Source organism: Grus americana, chromosome 17 (assembly GCF_028858705.1).
Source record: "Grus americana isolate bGruAme1 chromosome 17, bGruAme1.mat, whole genome shotgun sequence".
Lineage (NCBI taxonomy): Eukaryota > Metazoa > Chordata > Aves > Gruiformes > Gruidae > Grus > Grus americana.
Window position 1 is genome coordinate 8,851,871 of NC_072868.1, and position 25,675 is coordinate 8,877,545.

A 25,675-nucleotide genomic window follows, 5' to 3' on the forward strand; every position below is an offset into this window, starting at 1 on the left:
GCAGCTGGCCCACGCTTTCTCCGGCCACACTGGGAGCTGCCGCTGGCAAAGTCTGTTCGTTTAATTTCCTGTACGGATCTTCTCTCCTGTCACGGCGCTGGGCTGTTCCTGCTATGGGAGAAATGCACCAGGAATGCACGGCGTCTGCATTAGCTTCAGGGGCCGCTGCACTCCCTGGGAGGCTGAGCACCGTTTTACCCTGTGCCGTGGGCGCTGCCGAATCGTGCTGTGGGACCAGGAGAGCCGTGGGGGTCACTGTGGGGCCCCGCGCTGGCTCTTTCTGGCTACAACCCATCCTTGGAGAGGATGCTCAAGAGAAGTCAGGTCTGGCTTTAAAAGTGAAAAATAGAGGTTTTTATTCAGTGCTTGCATAGTTAGTTCATGTCAAGGTAACATTCTGTCCCTCACCACACAGTGTTTGCAGCAGCAGGAACGGTTATTAAAGCGAATACCTTGGTTTACCTATGCATTAAGGTTATATGTAGTATGTATTTATATGGCTATAAATAGATTTGTTATACATATGGCATATAAACAGCTTTGTGCTCACAGTATACAATCTTTTATCTACCGTATTGCATTCAGAGAATTGTAATGGCACGTGTGAGCAGGCTGAGGTGCAGTCAGTGCTGGAGGAGGTGGTGGTTCTGTTTGGTTTGTGAAATCTGCTCTGCAGCCCGGGGCTGTCAGCACTGCAGAAAGAGGAGGGGGCTGCCCACTGCCCGGCTCCGCTGGGCTGGGGGGGCTCTGGGGGGCTCTGCTGCGCCCAGGCAGGGTGACAGGCAGGACGGGGACGTTTCCACCCCGTGGGGTGAGGGAAAGGTGGTGAAACAAGTGGCTGCACAGGGAGCCCCCAAACACCCCTGGCCCCTCTCTCCTGTCCCCGCTCCCATCGCTTCTCTCCCTGCAGCACCGAGCGCTCCCGGAGAGGAGCGCAGCACCGCGGCTGCCACGTCAGGGTCGGGCTGGGCTTTGGCAGTCGTCCTTCCATGTGCTGCTGGGACCGTCTTGGGCTAAAGCGAGTGGAGGGCCAGGAAGCCCCCAAGCAGGAGGGGAGGCAGGGGCGGGGGGCGGGGGGTGCTGCTGTGGCCGCTCACTTGGGCTGGGGTGCGATGATGACGTTGCGGTAGCCCTTCACCCCTGTCAGCTTGTCGCTCTCGAAGTCCACCATCAGCTTGTGCAGCCCTGCCTGGTGCGGCACGAAATCCAGCCTGAACTTGGCCTCTGCCTGCGGCTCCACGGGCTCCTCGCTGGGGGAAGGCAGGGGGTCAGCGGGGCAGCCCCTCTCCCTCCCGGCGACCTGTCACCCTCCCCGTGCCCGCAGTGCCACAGGGCAGTACAGGGACCCCCCTGTGGCGAGGCTGAATCCCCCTCCCCAGCAAGGCATGGGGCAGAGATGCTCCGAGCCCCCGTGCCCCGCAGGGACCAGTGCAGCCCCAGCTCCCCATGCCCATAGCAGAGCCAGGCCATGGGGCTGCCCTCCCTGGGGGGCTCCAGGCACAAAAATTCACCCTCACCCCATTCCCAACGGCCCAGACAAGTGAAGGGAGGAAAAGCTCTTACAGCTCCTTGATCTGCTGCCCGTCAGTGAGGCCAGCACCCTCCACCACGAACACGCAGTTGCTCAGGGGGACTGTGAGGGGGTTCACCAGGCTGATCTCTGCCACCAGCTTCCGCTTCTGCATCGGCTCTCCTAAAATCTGTAAGCAGGCGGAGTCGGACCCCCAGCACCGCCGTGCCTGGGGGCCACGGTGCTCCCCCTGCCAAGGCAGGTCCCTGGGGAGGCAGGTCCTCAGGGATGCTGCCCAAGCCCCACCGTGGTGGGGCTGCCCCAGCCCCAAGGCTCACGTCTCTGAGACAGACCCCCACCAAGGTGATTGCAGCAACCCCCTGTGAATAGGAGATGTCCCCCCAAAACCTGTCTGGGACAGAGCAGCTGAGCCCTTACCCTGATCTTGATCTCTGGATTCTGGATGTAGACATCCCTGACAGCCACGATGATGTTGCCAGTCTGGTACTCAGTCAAGAGAGCCACCACCTTGATGAGGTTGTCCTGGGTCAGGCTCTCCCCATATTTCTCGTACAGGACACGCAGGGGCACTCTCTTCTCTGGAAGGGGAAGCAGAGTGGGGTCAGGGCTCAGCCGCTCCCCAACCCAGCGCCCATGGCCCCGTGCTGGCACCCGTCTGGTCTGGGCTCCCCAGGAGCTTCTCCAGGCACCTTGCAAGGGTGGGAAAGTCTTGGGGGAGCTGGGGTGCCCCGGCACTGGACAAACCCCTCTGAGGAAGGGGCACTGCAGGGAGGGCAGGCACCATGAGCTGCCGGCTCGAGCACCCGTGAGCAAGCCTGTGCTGGGGGGTGTCTTGCCTAACTGCTCCCCGAGAAAACTGGTTATATTTAGCTGTCGTTGACCCTTAGGTCTCCAGTATTTCCCAAACGAGCCACAGACAACTGCAGCCAGTCGCCATGTGCCCAGCTGGGTCCTCAGGGTGCTCCGGGGTGCTGGGTGCCAGTGCTGGCTCCCGCCTGTGCAGGGACGCAGGGCTGCGAGCGCCCGGCTCGGGGCGGCGGGGAGGGACCTTGCAGCCTGGCCAGGGCTCCGACACCAGGTGCCAGAAGTGACGTTCTGGGGAGGGGAAGGAGCCACGTGCCAGGGCAGGACCCCGGGGATGCGCCTGCACTGGGGCTCCAGAGGGGCTTCGCCAACTCTTACAGCCAGTGCTGGCGGCACGAGACAGCCCGGCTCCCTGGCAGCCGCCCTCGCTCAGCTCTGCGCACTGTTTATCCCAAAGCCCTTTGGGGACTGGGCTGTCTTGTGCGAGGGGGGAAGGAGGCTGAAGGCAACCAGCTGCAGAGCCGCCCTGGGGAAGGACCCTGGAGAGGCCGTGACCGCTGGAACCGAAGCCTGGGGCCGGACATGAAGTGCTGGAGCATCGGCTGAGGGGAGAGGGACGGGCTCAGCGCTGCTCCGGCTGGGCTCCCTGCGCCGGCATGGAGTGCAGGGGTTCCCTAAAGGCTGAAATTTGGGGAGTCCCAAGGTCTATATTCCCAGGCAGGAGCTGGGGGGGAAAGAAGCTTCAGGGGCTCGTAATTAAAGCCTCAGAGAAAATGATGCTGGATGGGCCAGCGGGGCTCCTTCAGCGGGCTGGGCAATGCGCGGCCCCCGCTGTCCCCGTCCGGGGAGGCTCCAGAGCAGCTCTGCGGGCGCTGGTACCTGCTGGTGCCACCACCACCGAGAGGGGTTGCAAGTGTGAGTAAAGGCAGCGTCCCACTTCCCTTTGTCGGCGAGAGCGGGCACGTTCGTTAGTCCCTTAATGTGGCTCAACAAATAGCAGAGAGCTGACTGCTGCATTTGTTACGGGCCCCATTAGGAGAGCAGATCTTGGCGTAGATTAAAAATTAGGCTGTTCCAGGACAGCAGATGTATTAAGTTTTCCAAGCCCTAAAGGGTCTACGGAAAACTGATATAAATCAAAACTTTTGTTTAATTACCAGGCAGTAATGCTAATTCATAACACAGACAAACAAACGAAGGTTCAGCGGGCCCGTGCCAGGACAGCTCTGTGGCAAAACGCTGCGAGACGTTGCGCCCACCCAAGGAGGAAACGCCAAGAGCTTCAGCGCTGCTGTGACCAGCCTGGGACCGTGCTATCGGAGCTGACCTGGGGTCAGTCCCGCTCTCCCTGCCTGTGGGAAAATCCTGCTGGAGACGCCAACCCAGCCCAGCTCCGGCTTGCAAAGCAGAGGCTACAGAAGAGCAAGAGAGGGATGCAGACGAGTGCAGCAGAGCGCCCTGGGACGAGAACCCTGCGATGCGCACAGCTTGCTCCCTCGGCATGATGGATGCAACGGCTGTAACTTTTGTCCCACTCTAAATGCGTTTCCAGCCCCCTGCCTGAGCGACGCTCTTTATCGCTTCATCAAAGATTAAAAATCCACAGTGGCAGATAAATAAGGATGAAGCCCTGAAGGAGGCATCGCTCACCCAAGCAGCCTTGTGGCAGAGCTGCAGCTCATGCGAGCCCTCGCCTGCTGAGACGGTTGCGACGCGGCACGGGTGGCACGGGGCTGCCGGATGGATAAACACACCAGCTCTGGGTGCTGGCTGTCCCTGCCGCCCAGGCCGTGCTTTAACGCTGCCATTATTCCACGGGATTAAACAGAAACCTCCGACTGCTGCCCTACGCCAGCCTGGAGCATGCTGACCTGACAAACTGGAGGCGGTGGTACAGCCAGAGGGGATACAAGCAGAGGGGATACCATCATGCCTGCAGCACCGGCAGTTCTCGTGCCAGGCTGGAGAAGCAAGGAGGGGAAGGCTGAAAGTGAAACCCTTGGCCCACACCGTGTTTTCAGGAAGGTTGGTCTTGAGTGAGTTGGTCCTGACCCTTCCTGCTGGTCCCGGCTCCCTGCCCTGACCCCCCGTCGGGACGTGCCCAGCACTTAGTGCTGCTCGGCTGTTGTGTGGCGGCTGCGACCAGGGTTTCCCCTCTGGAAAGCTGTCGATGCAGAGCCCAAACCTGGTGGTGGTGGCTCCCTCCCCCTGGCTGTGAGGGCTGCCCCAGCCCAGCATGTGGCCAGGCACGGCAGTGCTCTGCCCGGGGGACCCATCCCTGGCCCCCACCCCAGCACTGCGGCCTCACTGCAGACCCCCGAGATGCAGCTGAACATGGGGAAAATTGCTGACCTGACCCCAGCCCTCACCAAAGCATCCTCATCTCGCTGCCAGCAGGTCTCTTACCTGCCTGGGGTGCGAGGGTGACGTTCAGCAGGTCCTTCATGCCGCACTGGGGCCCGACGGTGCCGTTGTAGCTGGCGGTTCGAGCACACAGCATGAGCCTGCAGACTCGCTCTGCGTCTGTGTTGTTGCTGATGACGGCGAAGACATCAAAGTCACAGCCATTGTTTGCGCCCTCCGACAGCTTGATCTTGAGGTGCAGCCCCTCATCCTCCTCCCTGAGAGAGCTCTGCTCGTGCTCTGCCTTCGCAAACACTTCTCTCTCCTTTTCAGACCCTGCGGTGCATGGAAAACCACGGTTCCCAGCGGGTACGGGGAGGGCATGGTCTAGGCTGCTTTGCCCTGATCCCTGGAGCCCTCCTGGTGCATTAATTAATCATTCCCCCACTCTGTTTCCCAACAGCCGACCCCCTGTAGCGTCTCTGCCCCCGCTGCCGCCCCGTACCCTCCGGGTACTTGTAGGTGTGGGTGATGTCCTCCCTGCTGTCCTTGCCCACGCTCTTGGTGCTGATGTTCTTCCCCACGACCGAGGAGTGGGTGCTCTTCTTCTGCGACCCGTCGCGCTGCACCACCCAGTACACCACGTCGGCGTTGACCTCCGCGAAGATGAAGGGGATGTCGTACTTCATCTGCAGGTCGCCCTCCTTGATGGCTCTGACGGGGGCCGGCCCGCAGCAGAAAACCCCTGCAGGGAGCGGAGCTGCCGTCACCACCCGGGGTTTGACCACCACAGGGGCAGGACACGGTTGTGGCAGGGGCAGATCCTGCTGTGGCGGGGGCACAGGGTGGCACGGAGTCCCTGCACAGTGCACGCTGTACCTTCGCTCTTCTCCTGGGGTGTCGGGTCCAGCGCCTGCCACCCATCGTAGCTGGGTTCCAGGTCTGGACGGGCCATCCAGGACTCCACCCAGCAGTGGAAGTTCCTGCAAAGGAAGCCAGGACGTAGGGGCCTCAGCCTCCCCCAGCGCCTGCCGGGCTCCGGGGAGGAGCTGGGAAAGGGGCAAACACCACCCCAGGGGTGGGCAGGCTGGGGTCCCGCCGTGCTGCTCACCAGATCATGTCCTTGGAGCGCCGGTCCTCCTCCCCTATCTCGTTAAGGTAGCGGTCGATGACCAGGTTGCCATTGGTGTCGTGGGCTGAGTTGTAGTTGGTCACCACCCGGCTGGGGACCCCCAGGCACCGCATGACTGCAGGGAGGCAGGGGAGGGTGAGATGGGGGACACCAGGGGTCCTGGCTTTGCACGGCTCCTGCCCTGGGGAGTCCCAGGCGTGCACAGCCCTGGGTGTGCACAGCTCCTGTTGCACGGAGCCACGGGTTTGCACAACTCCTGTCCTTCCCCTTCCCCGCAAAGAGGTGCCCGGGGACTGATCCCCAGGACGAGCCAGTTCCTGCAGTTGTCATGGGACTTGGCGTGCCACATGCAAGATGGGTGGCACGCGGCACTGACAGTCTGCCAGGTTTTGATATTGCAGTAGAAAAAAGGCACAAAAGAGGCTGCGAGTGCTTTTGAGGGAGTGCACGGGCAGCAGCACGCTGCAACCTCTTATTTAATCTCACAGCTGCCTTTTACTGTGAGCAGAGCTCCCTGGGGAACAGTGAGGTAGTTATAACGCTTCAAAGGAAGGCTATAAACTTCTGAGAGTCGCAGAAAATCCACTTTAGTTTTCTGCTATTTCTCTCCTCTAAAAAGGAACTCATATATCTGTGATATATAAATGCACACTCACGCTCATGCAGCCCCGCAAGTGCAGCGTTTTTCTCAAGGCGAAACTGTGCGAGCGTGCAAGTGCATGTGTGCGCTTCTCAACGGAAGCGAGCCTGGAATTTTTCTTTCACCCCAGCCCAACTGCCTCGATGGCAGTGAAATTATTTTGATCTCAGTGGATTAACGACTTTATTGCAAACTTGACCTTAAAGCCACTTTCCTTCTCCTGGGCCGTGCATCCAGCCCCTCCCTCTCTGCCAGGCTGGGGAGGCGGCACTAATTGAAAAGCCAGAGCCCTTTTCTATCATTTTTTCCCTCCATTTCCTGACAAATTAGAATAACAGAGAGCTTAACTGCTAAGTGATCGTTGTGGGATGATTATAACCAGCACCAGTGGTTCCCTCCTGCTGCAGCGCAGGGTGGAGGGCAGGGGGTCAAGGTGGGAGATGGGGGACACACACGGGTGACCCCATCCCGCAGGGAAGGGGAGATGGGAGACATCTGCTCTCACCGGTACACGCCACGGCAGCGAAGACCCAGCACTGGCCGTACTTGACTGGCTGACACCCAAACTTCTTCCACCTCTTGAGAATATCCACGCTGCCAATCCAGGCCATCGGACTCATCCCATCTTCGTAACAGTTGTCCCACCGCCCTGCCAGCACCCCCCGGTCCTCGTCGTTACAATTTACCTGTGGCACAACAAGAAGGGCCGCGATGGAGGGACAGCAGGGTGCTGAGGGGCAGGAGCAGGCTGGCGAGGGAGGGAAAGCACCTTCCCCCAGCTCAAACGTGCTGTCACCCCCGTTAGCCATCCTGGAATGGCAAATGCCACCTCTGTCACAGCTATAGTTGCAAGCTGTAGCTGGGGGGACAACGCGGGGATGTTTGCATCCTGGGGGACATGGGGTGCTGGGGACCCTGGGGACACCATGCCGGGTGTGCTGGTGGCCGGAGCTCCGCGGGACTCACCATGGCGCTCACCACCCTGCCGATGTACACGGGGTCGTTGCGGCGGGAGCAATCCTGGTTCTGGTCCCTCAGGAATTTGGGGTTTGTGTCCAGCAGCTTGAGGCAGATGGACAAGATGTCATCCTCGAACTGGTGCAGAGAGGGGACAAAAGGTGTGTGAGGTCCCCATGGTGTACGGGGGCTCTCCCGCCCCTGTCCTCCCTCCCTGGCTCACCGTGACGCCCTGTCAGCAGGGCTGCCGGGCACATGGGGGTCACTCATACGCTGGGTCCCCTCCCTGAGCCAGTGCCCGCTGAGTGACATCCCCCGTTTGTGCCACTGTGACGAGGGGCTGGCACTGCGGCCGGTGGAGGCTCAGCCTGTGAAGCCCAAGGGTGAGCCCCCACCCTCGTGCGGGGGCCGGATCCTGCTTCCTGCAGATGCTGCTGCACAGGGGTCAGGCACGGACCTGACCTCCGGGGAAAACCCCCTATTTCCCATCACTGGGTGAGTCGCAGCCCTGCCCCAAATCCAGGCATGGATCCTGCGGGGGCCACGGGCACCCCTGCTCCCACCACCCCCACAGCCCCTCCGGGACAGCCCGGAGCTCAGGGAGGGTGGCCGGGGCTCCCCCTGCACTGGGGCCCAGCGCGGTCACGGGGGGCTGCAGCTCGGGGTGCGGGCGCTGCCTTATCGGTGTGGCCGGCACGGCGCCTGGGAGGACGTTATCAGGCACCGGCTCCCAGCACAGCGTGGCCGCCCCGATTAGGAGTTTGTGGCCCTGGGGCCCCCAGGAGCCGTGCAGGAACGCTCCCCTCACTCTGCCAACGCTTTGAAGTCAGCACGTTCCCCTCTTGGAAATGAGATTTTGGTTTGTTTGTCCCACGGCTGCGTGGCGGGGCTGGATCCTCCCCGAGGTGCTGGCTGCGTTTGGGCTGCACGTTCGGGGGCACACATGTGGCATCAGCCCCCGCACCCTGCACGCCAGGGCTGCATGGTCTGGGCTCGGCTGGGGGTCCCAGGGGTCCTGGGGAGCTGTGCCCCACTCACCTGGCCGAAGTTCCAGGGGATGGAGGTGATGTAGTCACGGGCACCCTGGTAGATGAGCCCCTCCTGGGACACCACATACTCGCGGCGCTCCTCCTCGTCTCGGAGGAAGACCGTGTCCTCTGCGGGAAGAGCGAGAGATGGGGACAGTGCTCTGCCCCGTGCCCCCTGGCCCTGCTCAGAGCCGCCCCCCTCCCTCCCCGGGGACATGCTGGGCAGTGACCGGGGACGGATCTGGTGGGAAATGAGGCAGGAGGGGCTGGAACTGCTCCTGTCTGAAAAAACTGCTGAAGAATTTCACCCCAGTTTGATTTGAGCTGATGGGAAATTTTCAGCAAGCTTGTGGTTTTCTTTTGCATTCTTTCTCATTTGTCTCTTTTTTCCTCCCTTTTGTTTTATGGAGTTGGGTCTTTTCCCAGGAGGGGAAACCTTCCTGATAGGAGAAGCGAGCAGTGGGAACCGGGCACGCTGGCTGAGATCGCAGCTGAAGCCATTTTGCTCACACAGCAGTTACTGCTGGAAAAATCACTATTTACTGGAAATGTTTTCACAAAAAAACCCAACACATACAGCCCTGGGTGAGCAAATCTTCCCAAAGCCCCTTATCTCGGCGGAGCTGGCCCCAAGCCTTTAGGATGCAGGAAATGGACCGTTTCAGCCCAGGTCTGGCCGGGTGGAGCAAGGCTGCTCCGTGGGGCAGAGGAAGGATGTGGAGAGATTAAAATCCCGGCTGTTGTTTTGACCCGGGTCGTTAAACCCTGTCCTGGTGGGAGCAATTAGGAACAATTAAGGGGCTTTTCCTCCACCCACCACCCACCTGAGACCTCCTGCCGGGGGTGCCCAGGGCTCCACACCAGCACCACAGAGGTGAGCTGCCGTGGGGCTTCGTGGGGTGGGGGTGGCCGGCCGGCCCAGATGGGGTGTCAGGTGTTTGGGGTGCAGGCAAAAGGGGCTGCACGTGTTCTGGGGTGGGGGATGTTGCTCGCAGCCTCAACCTGCCGAGGGGACCATGCGGAGGAGGAAGCAAAGCGGAGGTTTCTGCTTAGACCTGAATTTGGGGCAGGGCTTGGGGTACCCAGGGTCTGCAATGGGGTGAGACCTGTGGGGGTGTGCTGGCCCGGCAGAGCTGGGGGTGGCTTGTGCTCCTCTCACCTGGAAAGCCCCAGTCTTGGGAAGGTGAAAGGCTCACCTGGGTGCCAGGCGTTAAAGAGCAGAACAAAGTCCCCGATGTGGTAGCTGGAGCCCTGGTAGCCGGTGGAGGTCTCCAGTGTCAGGCTGTAGTGGCCGATGCAGGCACTGGTGGGGGAGCAGAGCGAGACACAGAGGGAGTCTCCATCCTGCTGCTGCACCGTGGCGCTCCAGCCCGATTCCTCCGGGAAGTTGGTCACAGCAAAGTGGGACCTGGTTCCCGATGTCTCGATGGGACAGGGCCCTGCCAAGAAGGAGCACATCAGCTCTCCCGGTGCTCCAAGGCCCTGGGAGCCCCATGCTACGGGGGCTGTGCCGAGTGGATCTGCCCTGCGGTGTTCCCATGCCCTCTGCCCTGCGGCGGCTGCCTGGACCTTGGGTCTTGCAACCCAGGAATGTTCGCTGTTTGGTTTGTCGGGTACTGCGGGCACGGGGCAGCCCAGCTGTAGGAAGCTCAGGCGTGTCTCTTGCTGTTTGGGAAGGGGTAGGGCAGAGGGACTTGCCCTGTGGGTGCCAAGGGCCAGTAGAGTGCAGGGGGGGCTTGCCCCGGTGCCATGTCTCCTCCCCTCAGCTGCACCCACTCCTGCCTCTGCTCGGAGCGGAGCTGCCAAGTCCCTGTGCCATGCAGCCCGGTCCTGCCACAGCCCGTGGTGTGGGAGCCCCAGTAGAGCACGGCTGCAAACCCCAGAGCCCCCATCACCTGGGTGCTCTTAGCAGGAGCCTCACTACGTGCGTACAGCCTCAGGCGTTGCTGCAAACATCCCACAACTAGTGATTACATCAGTGGCTGCAGCGCTCGAGCCGAGGACAGCGTGATCTCTGCTGGCCCCTCCAAGCACGTGGCTGCATCCAAGCCACCTGCGCCGAGCTGGCTCCAAACACTGCTCCTCCGGGGAGCAGTGATGCCCAGCTCCTGCCGAACGTGGCCCTGTGGTGATGCCAGTGCCGGTGACTGTGCAGGGCTGGCTGGCAGCCAGTGCAGCGGTGCTGCCGTGGTCCGCTCCCCCCCCCCCTGCTGGGAGCACAGCCTTGGGCTGGTCCCCTGCCAGCCTTCGCCCGCAGCGTGGGCAGGGCGCCAGGCGAGTCACCAAAAATACTCATGAACTCATGAGAGTGACAGAGTTTCTCCTCTCTGGCCTTTCAGTGAGGCTGGGTTGAGCTAACTGTGTCTTTTTGGCAACTGCCAGTCTGGCGCTGCCGTGGGGATGGCCAGCCATGGGAGCCTGCCTCCTCCTCCTCCTCCTCCTCCTCCCTGCCTTGCAAAGCCCACCCAGGTGACTCAGCGGGGCTCTTCAAACACACCTGCTTTAAAAATACGGGCTCTATTTTTGTACGGAGCCACTCACCTCTTTCCCGTGGGAGGTGGTACGTGGCCTTGGCAGCCTCACTGTCCCGGGGGGGCCAGGTCTGCGAGCCCCTGCCCTGGCTGCATGGCTGGCTGCCTTTGCGAGAGCTGAAGCACCTTTGTCCCTTTTTCTGCAAGCTCTGGGGCTGTGCTCCAGCCAGACGGCAGCGGCTGCCAGCCTGTGCCTTTGCCCCAGGGGGCTGTGCTGGGGGGGGCTTCTCCTCGCTTGCAAAACCAGCCTGGGATTGCCCAGGATGCAGCCTGACCTCGTAAAAACCCGGCGGGTTTGAGCAGCTGGCAGGCGAACCCCTGCCATGGCTGCCTTGGGACCGGGGGGGGGGCAATGGGATAGCTGCTGGTTTAGGGTGAAGCTGGGGGGTGCTGAGTTTGTCTTTGTCACTCCGTGGTGGGATCAGAGGTTTTAGGGGAAAAGAAAAAGAGCGTTTTACACTGCGAGGGAACCCATGTGGAGTTTGAGTTCTGGCCTGGTTAACTCAGCAGGATGATGCAGCCCCAAAATAACTCTTGCCCAAGAAAGAGCTTCCTCTCCCTTTACTCTGAACTGGTGGGGGCCAAGCTCCTGCCCGTGGCCAGAGCTGGCTGCAGGAGCGATGTCCCTGTCCCTGCTGCTCCCAGCGGGCTCTTGCCAGGGCCACAGCAGCAGCAGGAGAAGCCCCCAGAGCCACAGGGACCTGCCAGATGCTGCGCCTGGCTCCCGTGTACCACTTAGAGGGGGGACACGCAGCAGGGCTGTGCGCTGGGGAGGCTCAGTGGGAACATTTCCTTTCTCCAGGGTTTGTGTTTCCTGAGCAAATCCTGCTCCGGGGATGTCTGAGCAACCAGGGGTCAGGGGTGACTGGGTAAAAAGACCATCAGCAAAAGTGCTGTGAAACCCTCTGGTTGAAAATATTCGCTTTGCTGATGTTTCTCAGAAGGACAAGAGACTTGGGCAGGTTTCCCTGCTGCAGCCAAGACACCTCCCAGTGAGCCAGTGGCTCCAGCATGGCCCTGAGTCTGGCTCAGCTGTGGGAGGAGGTGGCAGCAGCAGCTTTTCGTTTCATTTCTTTATCGCTTCCCTTCAGCTCTTGTTATGGAGCCAAGTTTCTCCTTTTTCTGTCTGTCTTGGTATAAAAGCTGTGCACAGCACCAGCCTCTGCCAGGAGCGGATGGGGGGGACACGCACAGGGACTGTGTGAGATGGAGAGGGTGCCTCAGCGCAGCACCCACGTGAGCATGGGGTGAGCCCCCGGGCAGGGGCAGCTCACCTCGTAGCACGCGGTTGTGCCACAGGACACAGTGACACTCACCTGTCTCGACATTGAAGGCGAGTTTGTCCACCTCCTCCTCGTAGCTTCTGCCTGAGAAGTGCAGGGTGATGGTGAAGGGCTGCCCCCGCCGCACCACCAGCTGCTGGCAGCCCATCTCCGCCGTCCGGTGCTCCCGGCCGTTGCGCTCGCACTGCAGGTCCCATGACTCGAGCACCAGTTCTACAAAGGCAGCAGTGGGTACAGCTCTCCCGTCTGTCGTGTGCTGCCAGCCCCGGGACGCAGCCGTACCCCACACACGCAGCCCCTGTGTTCGGGCTGGAAGGGATTGCTATCACCCCCACCCTGAGCCCTGGGTTTTTGGACCTTGGTGCTGAGGTTTGGCAGCCTCCTCCTCCCAAGCAGCCCTGTCCTCCCTGGTGTGCCGGGCACAGCCCTGGGTGCTGCGGCCATGCCAAGCTCTGAGCATGTCTCCTGGAGGGCTCTGCGGGCTGGGGTCACCGTGCGCTGCGAGCCTGCTGGGGCAAGGACAGAGATCCTGCAGCCAGCCGGCAGCCGAGCTCGCAGCAAAGCGTTGCTCTCCTGACCGAGCTCTGTGCCATATTTCTTGTGCTGTGGTGCTGCGCTCCATGGTACCACCACGGAGGACGGGCATTGTGTGCTGCCAGAGCAGTGCCAGGTCTGCAGCTCACGGCACCCAGCGCTGGAGCAAAGCCCAGGGCTCGCCCCCGCTTTCTGGGAGGCGTGGGGCCTGTCGGCCGGGGTTTGCTGTCTCCGTGCCCCCGCCCCAAACAAGCACCGCTGAGCCCAGACAACATCAGGGATGGTTCTGTGCCTCAGCCAGGCCGAGGGCACCTCTCCACGCAGCTTTAACGCTCCGCTTACAAATTGGAGAGCCCAACTGTAAATTCAGTGACAAAGAGGGTGTCTGATTCCCTGGCCTCCGGCACTCCGCTCTGCCTCCCAGCCGCTGATGCAGGCAGGGCTGCGTGCCTGAGCAGCTGGCAGCCACGTCCCCACTGCCCTAGGCGCTGCGCTGGAGCGATGTGATATCGTTCATCATTGCTCAAGGCCAGTGACCCTTGAATGCTCTGCCGGCAGATAAGTGAGTTGCCAGAATAAGCAAAAGCGTTTAGTGCTTAAAGCGAGCTCAGCGCCAGTCAGGGACCGGGTCCCCTTGCAAGGGGTGACGCTCAGCTTGCTGTCCTTGTGCTGCAGCTCTCCCTGGCTGTGCCCTTCCCAGCGCTTACATGCCAGCAGTGGTGGTCATCAAGCCCTCCTCGGGCCAGTGCCAGGTGGAAATAGCTGACCCTGAGCTTGCCGTTCCCAGAGCTAAATGGAAACCCCACTCCTGGCTCTCCGGGCATGGGGATACCACAGCGAGCATCCAGGGGAGGTAGTCAGGCTCATCACCAGTCCCCCTCACAGTTGGGACTGTCCATAAGCAAGGGCATGGTCCCTCCAGCCGGTCCATCGGGACCCTGGAGCAGGGACAGAGCACAGAAAGGACCTTTCTCTTGCCACCTCCCTGTTTGTAAGCAGAAGCATGGCTCCATGCTACAGCACACAAACTGTGTGAGTGTGAACCTTGCTGACACTGAACCAAACTTGTTGCAAATAAGCGTGTTAAGCGAGCAGGACCGGGGCTCCTCCCTGTCCCAGGGTTATCGTCCTCAGTGGATTTAGCAAAAAGTGGAGACTTTTAAAAGCACAAGTGTCTCTTCCCAAAATGATTGATGCCAAGAGATGGGTGGGGAGGGAGCTGCAGTGCCGCCAGGGTGTACAGATGACAGTGGGATCCCAGCCACAACCGTGCAGGCATAAGGGCTGCCTGGGCTGTAGTGGCTCAGCTTTGTGATGGGAGCTGACAGCACCTGTGTCAGTGCCCGACCCCAGGGACCCACCCGCCTTGGCGTCGCTGTTGCAGTGCTGAGAGCCCGGTGAGCCAGAACACCCGTGGGCAGAGCGATGTTGTATCACCCGGAGGGCTGTGTGCCCATCAGTATTGCACAGTCCTGTTTCTTGGGACTTTGGAGACAGCTCTGTGGGAGATAGGGGTTCTCTTTGCTCCCTCATGCAAGTCTGAAAAGCCACCCACGTGGAGGGATTTCTGAAGGCCAGAAGCAATACTTCTGGTTGAGCTTCCAGAAATCCTTCTTAAACCAGGGTGGGACGTAGGCACATGTTCATAGTCCAGCTGTCAACACTCCTCTCTAAGAGCACTTAAAGCTTTAAATAGCACCAAACTTGATTCTATAAATGCTGGCATTGCTCCAGGCAGCAGAGAGCATTGTCGCTGCAGAGGGAGGAAAGGGAGCTGACCCTGCACAAAACTGCACTTTTCTCATCGTCGCTTACTCCTGGTTTAGTCTTTCCCGCTCCCTATCGCCCTTTGCTTCAGGTGAGAGTTCAGCAAGCTGACTCTTGCACCAGCTCGCAATGACCGAAGGTGCCACTGAGTCCCGGTTGAGGGAGCGCTTCGCTCCCGGGCGCCCCCGCGGAGGTGCCGGGGGGGAGGCTCCGGCCGGTCAGCGCTCCTCGCGGGCCAGAAACCGCGGGCACCGGCGGAAGGGGATCGTCTTGCGGTCTTACCATCAGCCATGGTGCCCTGCACCGGGTGCTGGTGCTGGTCCTGGTGCTGGTCCTGGTGCTGGTCCTGGTGCTGGTCCTGGTCCTGGTGGAGCTGCCCGTCAGCACCGCCCACCCGGTCCCGCTGCTTGCTCCATTTATACCGCGCCCGCCGCCGCGCACACCCCCGCGGCCGGGATGGCGGAGGGAAGAAAGGGAAAACAGAGTTTCCAGGAAACGGAGTTGTTTCGGTCCCACCTATTTAAAACAACCACAAAAAAAAAAAAAAAGCCGCCGGGGGTTCAGCTGCCGCCCAGAAGCGCCGGCCCCTGCCCGCGGTGCGCAGCCCCCTCCCTGCCGGCCCTCAGAGCCTCCCCCGGGCAGGGGCTGGAAACGCCGCAGGTTGAGAGGAGGAAAAACCAAACCAAACCAAAAAAAAAAAAAAAAAAAAAAAGTGGGGGGAGGAGAGGGGCTGTGCAGTTTACACCGAGGTGCCAGAAACCTGACGAATGTTTTCTCCTTATAAAGTTTTCTTCCTCCGTGCCTTATCTCCATACCCGGCCATTTCTGGCAAGGAATACAGCTGCTCTGGATTGCAGCGGCCAGTCCCCCTTCCCGTAAATGCATCCCTAAGAGACGCAGTGGCCGAAGGGAAAATGTGCTGGAAACTTTGCTGTTTGAGGGAAAACGTGCTGGAAACCTTGTTCTTGGCTCCGGGGCACAGCGCCATGGGGAGGTGTGCATGGAGCAGGTGATGTAGGGGTTAAGACTGTACAAAGTATATGCCACCTCAAGTATCCTTGGCAGTATGTTCTGAAACCACAGTAACCAGGATGGGACCTCTCAATGGACCAAGGATTTCTAGTAAGTGTTCTGATCTCTCAACGGGCTAAGAGTTTAGAAAAATAGGACCCTTCAAGGTATTCTTTCTTTATTGTAAGTATACATAAAACATATCTAGCCTTGGAATAGTATCAAGAAATGGTGTATCCCCAGCTAACCTGTATTGATTATAATACCAAAATGTACACCCTTTTGTGAATAATGAGCATGCTAATTAAGGGACCTCTCCAAATGTTTGAAACATAAAGTAAAATGTGTATGTATGATTAGGGCGGGTGAAAGATGGATAGGAGGGTTTAACGACACCCATCAGCTACATGTTATTACTATAAAAAAGGAATGCTTGATGCATTGGGTGTGCTGGCTGGTGTTAGATTCCTGGCACCCTACTCTGCAGACTAGAAATAAAAACAAATATCTCGGCTCTGTGTGCTGATTGGCACTCCGCACACCGGGTGAAGAACCCAGGTTTAGGGACAACACAGGGACTGGTCCTTTTCCTGGCAGCCCTTGCCTCACGCACTGGCTGTCCCTCTCCTGCCCAGGGGTCTCTGGCCCCATGGGACTGCCAGCAGTGCGTCCTGTCCTGTCCCTCCCTGCGCACCCCAACAATGACCAAACACACTTGGGATCGCCTAGCAGGGGCAGAGGGCTTGGGGTTTGGTGCGTTGCTCCAGGGCTGCTGCAGGTGCTGAGGACCTTCTTGTGGACGGCAATGTCCTGAAAGCGGTTGGGGTCTGTCACTTGGTGTCCTCAGGGTCTCCCCACGCATGGGCTGTGCCCTGGTAAAGCCCTGCTGTCCTGGGCTCTCCCCATGTCCCAGTGCACCCTGTCCCAGCTGTGCAGCTGGATCCGCTCCCCCAGCGCTTGGGGTGGTCCTGGCGAGGGACCCCTAGCCGCGGGCGATGCTTTCTGCTCAGGTATGCTGCTGCGCTGGGAGGGTTTGCAGCGAGATGTGCAACCTTTTCCAGCTGCACAAGGGCTTTTTGGTACAGACAGTGTCACGGTGAGGTCTGAGCATGCCAAGAGCAGATATTCAGGAGAAGCCCCATGAGCCAGGGATTCCTGGCCCTGGTCTCGCTGTGGGGGGCACACGGCTGGTTTTGTGGCAGCGCTGCCCTGTGCTACCCTGTGTGGCAGTGGGCAGAGGGGCCCTGGAAGGGCAGCATCCCCTTTGCCGAGGCTGGAGGGAGCCCTCTCTTTCATCACCTTCTGTGAGGGAGGTGGAGATAGAGGTTAAAGCCAGTGCAACAAGTCCTTGCTGAGGGAAAGCTTGGGACAGCTGGTTTTAATGAAGGACACCCATGCACTGCTCCATCACGTGCGTGCACAGGCTGCAGGCGTGCGGGTGGCAGTGGGGGGAACCTTCGCCAGGTGCACCGCTGGTGTCGGCACTGCTCTTCTCACCCCCGCAGCCGCTAACCCGGAGCAGTGCCCACCTCATTGCGGGACGTACCGTGCAGGTACTGCCTGCGAGGAGCCTCTGAAAACATTGCCCTCTTCCTCCTCCCAGGCCCCTTGGTGCCGGCAGCGTGGGCAGAGCTTGGTCGAGCTGTTCCTACAGGTGCAGGGAGGGCTCACCAGGGGTGAGGGTCCAGGGGGCTGCCCGGCTCTCTGGGCATCAGGGGCACAGGAATCCCTTTCCCCTGCCAAGCTGCTGCGGGGCTGGGGCTGAGGGAGGGCTGGCAGCAGTGGGAGCCCGCAGCCCCACTGGCAGATGGTTTTGCTTGCCCCGAGCTGGGTCCACTCCCAGGGCTGCTTCTGGGGCACAGGAGCCGTTGCCATCGGCGGTGACATGTGCCAGTGTGTTTGGGCTCACAGTGCAGCGTGCAGGGTCTGGCTCTGCCTGTACAAGCCTGCTCTTCTTCCCTTACCCTACGTGAACTTTGGACGCACTCAGCAGCCTGAGGTCCCACGCTTGGGATGTGTTTCATCTGCTCTGGGTAACGTGTGACAAACAGTCCGTAATGGCATTGTCTGCCGCAGAGCAATCGGAAACAGAGTCTTCTCGCTCGAACGAGGCAGGAGCAGTTCGTTGCTGTGAGGGGTGTTGGGGTGTTTGGGGTGCACAGGGCCAGGCAAGCCGGGGCGCCCGCCGCTGGTCAGGCTGTAGGGACTAATTTCTGTCTGGTTTTCTGGCCAAGCACAAGACAGGAACAACTGAGAGCCGTCTGTCCCCGCTCTGGCACCTCTGTCAGAGGTGGCAGGAGCTGAGTGTCCGGCTGTCCCCCGGGGTTGTTCGGGGAGCCCCGTGCTTGGTCCCAGCATCTCAGTGAGAGGAAACCTCCCTTTTTCCGGCTTTAGCACCCACTTTGCTCACCACCACGTATCACAGAGGCATCTGTCTGCCCAGGCACTGGAAAATGCTGTGCATGGAAGCCCAACCACACTGATGGCATTATTTTTACTCTCCTTAGTAAGACAAGGTTGCATTAAGAGGGTGTTTGCACTGCTGGATGCTCAAAATAACTCCTCATTTGCTCAAGGTGTTCAGCGGAGGACTGCAACTTCCCTCGCACCCACCCTAGTCTTGGAGCTGCTTCAAAGTGTGCTGGTTTCTTGCCTCCCCCGGTCCCGCACAGGCAGAGGCTCTGTTTGCTTTCCTGGGTGTGTGCTGGGGAGGCTGGCAGCCCCCGGCTGCGCCCGCACATCCTGACTCAGTCTCTTGTGCAGGCAGATAAACAAGCTGTGAAAAGGGACACTGTCTTCCTCTGAGTCGCCCTGTTAAGTTGTCAACTGACTTTAACAGATCTGCCCGTTTGCTTGCGTTGCCCCGGGGCGTCCCCCAAAGCGTGGCCCTTGGTAGAGCTGTGAGCTGCTGCCTCCCGCAGCTCTCCGAAGCCGGGGTCACCTGTCTGCTCCTCGCCTTGCACAGCGATCCCGGCAGCTGGAGCCCCTTGGCGAGGAGCCCGGCATCGTCTGGTCCCTGTCCCAGGCTCCGTGCTGGGGTGACGGGTCCGGAAAGGGGGCGACAGGGCTGGGATGCGGCTTCACGAAAAGGTTAAAGGGTGAGAAAGTGTTTTATGTTCGTGATGACGGAGCCGGTGGGGAGCGTTCGTGGCTGACCATAGGGATCCTGGCACGTAGGACGCCTCAGTGATCCCTCACTCGCTGGAGCTGAAGAGGAGCTCTGACCCGCGAGCGTGGAAATATACTTCAAAAGCCGGGGGGGAGGAAACCTATAGCTGCTCTGTATCTGGTAGGGACAAGCTGAGGGCTGGGCAGCGATGGCAGCCAGGATCCCTAAGGGCACCACAGCCCGGGGCGAGGGAGGACAGGCTGGCAGATGGGGGAAGCTGGGGTCGGTAACTGCGGCACAGGCAGATGCCACCGTTTGGGGCAGGGGCAGCAGTTGGCTCTGTGCAGGCATCACTCCATTTTTGGGGCTTTTGGTCACCACGGGCAGCTGTGGCGCTGGGCCAGCGGTTGAGCAAGATGGGCTCAGTGCTGAGCAAGGCCTCCCAGCACAGCGCAGGGGATAGGCAGCCTTTCCTTTGGGAGAACAAGTGGTTTTTCCAAGGAAAAGCAGATCAGTTTTCCAGCTGGCCCCACAGCCAGGTCCAGGGAGCCCGGCATGCTCTGGTTTTACACCCATGGGGCGTCCAGCGGACGTAGTCCTGCGGGGTTGAAACATCCTCTGCTCACAAGGCAGGAGGAGGGATGTGCTGGCAGCGTCAGACGTGGTCCTGGGCTCTGGCTTACAGCTCTGGGCCCACAGTGAGCCAGAGGCTGCTACCGAGAGGCGCAGAGCGCCGAACCAGCAGCACGCCGAACCGGCGTTGCCTGCGGAGGGGCAAGCCAGCGCGCTGGTAACCAGCTTCTCTGGAAAGCCCTGACACAAGGCACTCTGACCTGTTTCTAAAGGAGGGGTTGAGGAGGAATTTGTTATGTCACCATCTTTGTTCTTAGGCCAAGTCTGTGTTTTTATTTAAAAGAAAGGAGAAACACAAACCTCTCACGTGTTTCTTGATTTATTCGGTCTCTGAGCTCGGGGCGGGGGGGGGCAGGAGGGCTGGAGCAGGGTTTTCCAGCCACCCGCTGTGCCACTGCTCGGGAGGGGGCTTCCCTGGCAGGGCTCCCCGGGGATGGGGCAGCCCCTTCCCGCTGCCTTGGGGCGACAGGACCCACGGGCGAGCAGCAGCAACGTGTGCAGGGGAGATGGATTCTCCAGCCATGCCAAGCCTTTCTGAGCTGGTGGCCCTCGCACGGCCACGGGGACGGTCCCAGCTGCTGGCAGAGTCCTGCAGCACAGGAGGGTGGGCTGTGGTGCTGCATGGGATGGACACGTATCCACTGCTGGGGGAGCTGTGAGTGAGGACGTGGTGTTTTGCAAACTGACCTGGTTGAACCTGGTGCGAGTTGAATTCCAGTCTCCCAGTGTCATTTCCCAGCAGTTTGCTGGAAACCCCCCAGCCCTCCTGCCCCCAGGGCGCCTGCTCCTCCAGGGCACCTCTCCCCAGTAATCCTCCCCTGCGCTCGTGGCAGACAGGTTCTGATGGAGTTTGTGGGAGGAAAACAAGAGGTGCTTGCACACCTTGGCCATGGCTCTGGTGTGTAGCGTGCTTGTTGCGTCCAGACTTAAATGCCTGAAGCTGCATGATTTCCTGGGACGGACACGCAAGTGATGTGCTTCCCCCAAGCAGCGAGTCACCTGCGCCTGTCTGTCCCGTCGGGGGTTCCCCGGGGTGGGCTTCTGCTGGGCTCCTGGGCGAGCACTGCCACACTCGTGTTTTCCAGCAGATCCTCGGGATGGGGCACAGCTGGGATTGCCCTGGCCAGCTCAGATGAGACTGGAGTTACATTCGGCCCTCAGAGTGCAACCCTTTGGCGTTACCTTTCACCCTTCCTGTTTTCCCTTGGTATTGCTTCTTTCTTTATTTTTTCATTTTTTATGGCCACCTTGCAGCACCAGCCACCTCAGCTTGATGACGGGTGAGACCCAAGTTTGCTCTGGAGCTGCCCTGGGACACCTCTGCTTGCTGCCGCTTCCAAAACCCTTGCGAAGCCGAGGATGGTGCTGCACGGCTTTGTGTTGCGGTTCAGCTTCCTCTTGCATTACGGGCTCTCTCAGTATTTCCCTGCTGAAACCAGACCCGCTGTCTCAGCTGGCCGCAGGAGGACAAATCCAGGCATGATTGCGTTTCCGCCGCGGCATGGGCCAAGTTCCCGTCCTGTGCTTCTAATGCCGGGGGCTGCTGTAATGGGAAGGGGCCTGCGGCAGCTCCGCTAGCACCAGAACTGCTGTGGGTCCTGTCTGGGGGGTTCGTGTTGTCCCGCTTGCGGTTGTCCCTTTGCCTTGCCACCCATCGTCCACGCTTTCCTCCTTGCCCGGGACCAAGGCACAGCCGCCACTCTGCCTGTTTCTTCCTTCCTCTTCCCTCCATCTCGCTGTGGTTGATAACTCAGTGTCCCTCCTGCTCCAGCAGCCTGCAGGGCAGGGCTTGACAAGAACCTGGCAGCGAGGAGGAGGAAGAGGAAGAGTGCAGTTGCTGACCTCAGCCAGAGCTCCCTGCTCAGCGCCCACCCGGGTACTGGCTGCTCCGTTGGAGCAGGGAGCGAGGAGCTGCGGCAGGATGGCTCCCCAAGAGCTGCCCTGGGCTGGCGTCCTTGCCTGACCCGTGGCCAATCTCTGCCTCTACGCTGGTTTTGTTTTCTTCTGCATCTAACATTTATTACCTTTTTTCCCCTAGAAAAAAATATTTCTCTGGCCCTTGTGGGAGCTCCCGTCCACGGGCCGGGCTGGCCACGGTGTCTTGTGTCCCGGCGCTGCCGGACCCGGGCCAGCTTGGCCTTGCCGGACACCCCCCCCGCCAGTCTGTGACAAATGATTTTGCCATTTCATGAGTGGGAAAGAGACATTGATTAACTCCTGCACTTGCCTTTCTGGAAAGGTTACAGCTTAATTGGTCGGACTTGGGAGTCATAAATCACGTGCTGAAGGATCAGCAGAGATAAGAAAATTTTTGCAGAATGTTGCAAAAACACTTTTTGGTAGGGGGTATCCAGCTGTGCTCACCCAGATGTGGGGGCTGAGGGCAGCCGAGAGCACAAGGCTCCTCCAAGGAAACAATTCACCCTCCAGTGAGGGGCCAAAAATTCTCCCTTCTGTTATCAGTAAACCTCAGGATTTGCAAAATATTCTTTTTTTTTTTCCTTTTGGAAAAACAACAGGAAAGGCATCGTTTGCTTTATTCAGAAGAATATGAATTCCAACTGGTTTGGAATATGATTCTGGTTCTCTGTGGGAAGTGCTATTCCCCCTAACCTAAAACCTAAAATTTTAAAAGCCCCAACTTTTTCCTAGCCAGGGAAGGCAGTGGAGGAGGGAGAAGGCAGCTCTTTCCACCAGGGCAGAGGAGAGCAGACTGATGGCAGCACCTTCCCACCTCGGGCATGCCGGCAGGTTCAGGCATCCCACCGCCTCGTGGGCTGGAGTGAAGGCAAACGCTGGCCCAGCCCAGAGGTCCCTGCCAGCCCGGGGATACCCCTGTCCCCCAGGGACCCGCTGGTGTGCCTGGCTGAGTGGGCAAGGAACAGCGTCGCAGATAGGAAGCATTAATTATTCATGTCGGTGATTATTTCTTTCCTGATTCTCCCCAGCAATTTATTGTGGAATTAGGATGTTAATATGAGGAATCTCAAAACCATGCCGCAGACATCCCTATTACTGCTGCCGCGCTGCTGCTGCTGCTCAAAAATGGCGAATTAGAAAATGCCCCCAACTCGCTGGGTCTACCCCGGCTCGACATTGTCAGACCTCCGTCTCGACGTGCGGCAAAAGAGGGGCTGGGTATGGCCCCGGGCATCCATCCTGCTGTGGGACTGGTGCCTCTTGGTCTCTGTCTTGATGACTCTCTCTCTCCCAGCCTCCAAGCATTTTCTTTGCCTGAGTTTATTTTTTAAACCCCACATCCAGGTCTTCCTGGCTTTACCTCCGGCTCCTCGCAGCCTTTGGGGCAGCCTGTCCCCTCCCAGCCTGTCCTGGAGCCGAGACCCGGCTGTCGTGCTGAGAGTGAGGTCTGAACCCGCAGAACGCAGCAGCCCGCGGGGATGGGGGTGAGGGGGTGCTCCGCTGCACAGCCTGCGTCCTGATGCCAGAACCCCTCCAGGCGAGGTTAGGGGATGCCGAGGTGCAGAAACTGGCTTTGCTCCATGTGTGGTGATGATAAAGAACAGCAGCATGGATTTGAGTGCCTTTTCAAAGGGCTCCCAGGAAACTGGCTATTTAAACACAAGTGAAATAAATGAAAAATGGTGAGCACCTCTTTCATTTCAACGTGGAAGCTAAAATAGATGTTGCTTGCCCCAGTTAAGAAAAGCGGCAACTTCCTGACATGGGGCTGTGAAGCCCAAGGCTCGGTCCCCGCCACTTCTACTCTTCACGGATTTGGATCATTTCAGCCTCTGACCTCGTATCACCACTGGAAATGGCGCAGGAGAACAGCAAAGCATAAAACATCTTCTGGGGCACTGGAGGTGTTATTCCTATAAACAAGCAAAGCACTTTGGAATCAATACGAAGTTTTACTCATGGCTGCTAGAGAGATTTCATCTCTTGAATTATATGATGGGATAAAGGAGATCCCGATCCAGCTGCCACCCCGTGTTCCAGCAGCTATCTGTCCACAGCTGGGCTGAACGGCTCCCAGAATTAATTAGAATAATCAATCCCCAAAATGACAAAAGTATTGATTAGCATTTTTGTCTCTTCACAGCCTGGCAGTGCTGTGACTCCAGGAGTGTTGTAGAGTGATAAAAAGCAGCGTCAGCTGTGGATGGGAGATGTTTATCCAGTGACACTGCGTGACAGCGTAGCAGTGAGGGGTTTATATGCAACGATGGCATCATCCAAATGCTTCCATGCAATATTATTTCACTAATAATATTCTCATCCCTCTTCTTTGCTCTTGTTCAATTTACACAGAGGTTCTTTTTTAATACCTGTATATTAATTACTTTCCAGGACACGGTAAGAAAGCAGGAGCGGCAGGGAGGGGACCCTCCGCACCCACCGACGCAGGCAGCTGCCTGGGTTTTGGGCAGCTTGGCCCCAGCAGACCCCGGCTGGTCCCAACCATCCCTGCCAGCCCTTGCCAGGTTTGGAGCTGCCTGGCAGTAGCACGTGTCCCTGCAGAGACGTCCCTGCCCGGGAGGCAGCATGCCTGTGGCAGCAATGGTGTGCGCAGTGCTCCTCACCAGCACGCGGTCTGCCATTCCCAAGGGAGATGAGTAACGTGGACAGCATGTCCAGCCCATCAAGGCACCGGCACAAGCCCGGGGTGGGATGGGTGTGCTGTGCTGGTCGCAGGAGGCTGAGCTCAGCCGCAAGTGGCCGCACATTGATAACGAGGACTTCTGAAGTTTCTGTGAAATGACAGGCAAAAATCAGCATCCAAAGAGGAATTTGGAAGGTGTGCTGCTGCTTCAGTGCACTGCAGAGGCGAGTGTGTAACGGGATGATACAACAAATCAGCTGCTGGTAGAGCAGAAAATTGAGTGAGGGAACCGTCAAGCCAGGCTTTAAATGCTTGCGGAGGTAGAAGAGATTTTTGGCTCTTGTGATGAGCTGGGCACTGTCCAGACAGGCACGGCTTTCACCAGCTGCGTGCATGGGGCTGGGGAGCAGGCACGCTCGGCTGCCTGGTGCGGGGACGGGGAGCTCTGGGTGGCTTGTGGGGACATCGGGGCAGGGGGAGGCACATCCGTCTGCTCCTTCTCCAGATTTGTGCGCTACATCATCTCTGCAGCAAGGGGATTTCTGAAGCCCTTTAAACTCGGTGCAGGTAAATATCGTTGCATGAAGACGTAGGAAAAGTGGCCTGGCTGGGGCGACCTCGGTGACGTTCAGGACATGGTGTTAGTTGGAGAATGATGCAAAGGTGGCTGGGTTCACCCAGGATGGATCATGCAAACCTCCCCCGGTGTCTCTGATAATTATATTTAAGCCAAAAGGAATGGGATAGACCTCTGCTAGCGGGATTTCAGTGAAGTGCTGATAGAAGTGCTACTAGGGAAATTAGTGTTTGAGCTGGAGAAGATGGAATTTAAAAGAACTGAAAGAGCGGACAAAGGGTAGGACTGGGAGCAGAAGAGATGGGCAGGAGGTCCCAGAGCAGTGCCTGGGGAGCAGGCTGGGATCGGTCGGTCTTCGTTAACACTGCCATTAATGACCTGGGCAGGAGGAATGCGGCGCCGTGGGGGGTGGCCGGGACTGCAGCCTGCAGAGTGGTGTTCAGCGGGGTTTGGCTTGGGAATTTGGCAAAAACAAGGCTGAGAGGGGTATGAGTGATGCTCACAAACACTGGGATGGGCAAGTGGCCTTTGCTGAAGCACAGCATCGTGCGGGGCCGTGAGGGATGACCACACCGTGGCTGGGAGGAGGAGACTGTTTTTCTGGAACAGCCTCTATGTGAGATATTGCTTTTTGTATGATGTCTCTTGATTAGCTCATGATGCGGCTGCCCGGGGTGGCGGGTGGTGCAGCGCCCTGGCCCGGACAGCCCGTCCCCCGCCTGGCTTTGCCTGCTCCCAGGCTGTGTGGCTCGGCGGACGCACCCATGGGGATGGGATCCCCGGGGACCCCAGGCTGTTTCGGACAGCAAACGGCAAGGTTGCGCCCAGCTCAGCCAGATCCCTGAGGTTTTGGGACAGCACGTTCCCAACAACTGGGGAGGCTGGGCAGGATGACACCACCCTCACCCATGTACTGGGGAGGGGATAGGACAGGAGTGAGAACTGGAAACAGGGTCATTTCTTTTAACCCCCCCAAAAAGAAGAGAGATTCATTCTGCAAATGGCTACAGCCTGGCAGCGGGGGCAAACGGGGCAGGGCACAACGGGGATGAGCCAGCAGCGGTTTGAGCAGGACCATCCTACCGGCAGCAAGATGCTGACGGTGGGCAGGAGAGCCAGGCTGCGGCCACAGCCCGCGCAGGGGGCACGGGAGGCTCTCGCGGTGGCACCGGCTGCCCGTTGGCACGGGGCTGAGGCAGCATCGGGGAGCCCGGGCGAGCAGACCAGCGCC

General features: G+C 59.2%; 1 protein-coding gene across 2 annotated transcripts; it reads right to left on the reverse strand.

Annotated features, from left to right (window-relative positions):
• Positions 1 to 331: 331 nt before the first annotated feature.
• TGM2 (transglutaminase 2) lies at positions 332 to 15,426 on the reverse strand. 2 transcript variants are annotated; one of them, XM_054845487.1, is made up of 13 exons: positions 14,833 to 15,426; positions 12,283 to 12,462; positions 9,632 to 9,874; positions 8,446 to 8,564; positions 7,417 to 7,545; positions 6,956 to 7,136; positions 5,790 to 5,925; positions 5,558 to 5,661; positions 5,184 to 5,423; positions 4,742 to 5,014; positions 1,949 to 2,109; positions 1,564 to 1,700; positions 332 to 1,250 (listed from the first exon to the last, which is right to left on the reverse strand). In XM_054845487.1, the coding sequence occupies exons 1-13, from the start codon at positions 14,840 to 14,842 to the stop codon at positions 1,094 to 1,096; spliced, it is 2,070 nt and encodes a 689-aa protein (XP_054701462.1). In that variant the 5' UTR covers positions 14,843 to 15,426; the 3' UTR covers positions 332 to 1,093. The 2 variants fall into 2 exon arrangements, with proteins under 2 accessions (XP_054701462.1, XP_054701461.1); XM_054845486.1 differs by having other exon boundaries at positions 12,283 to 12,505; positions 14,803 to 15,397.
• Between the last annotated feature and the right edge of the window lie 10,249 nt (positions 15,427 to 25,675).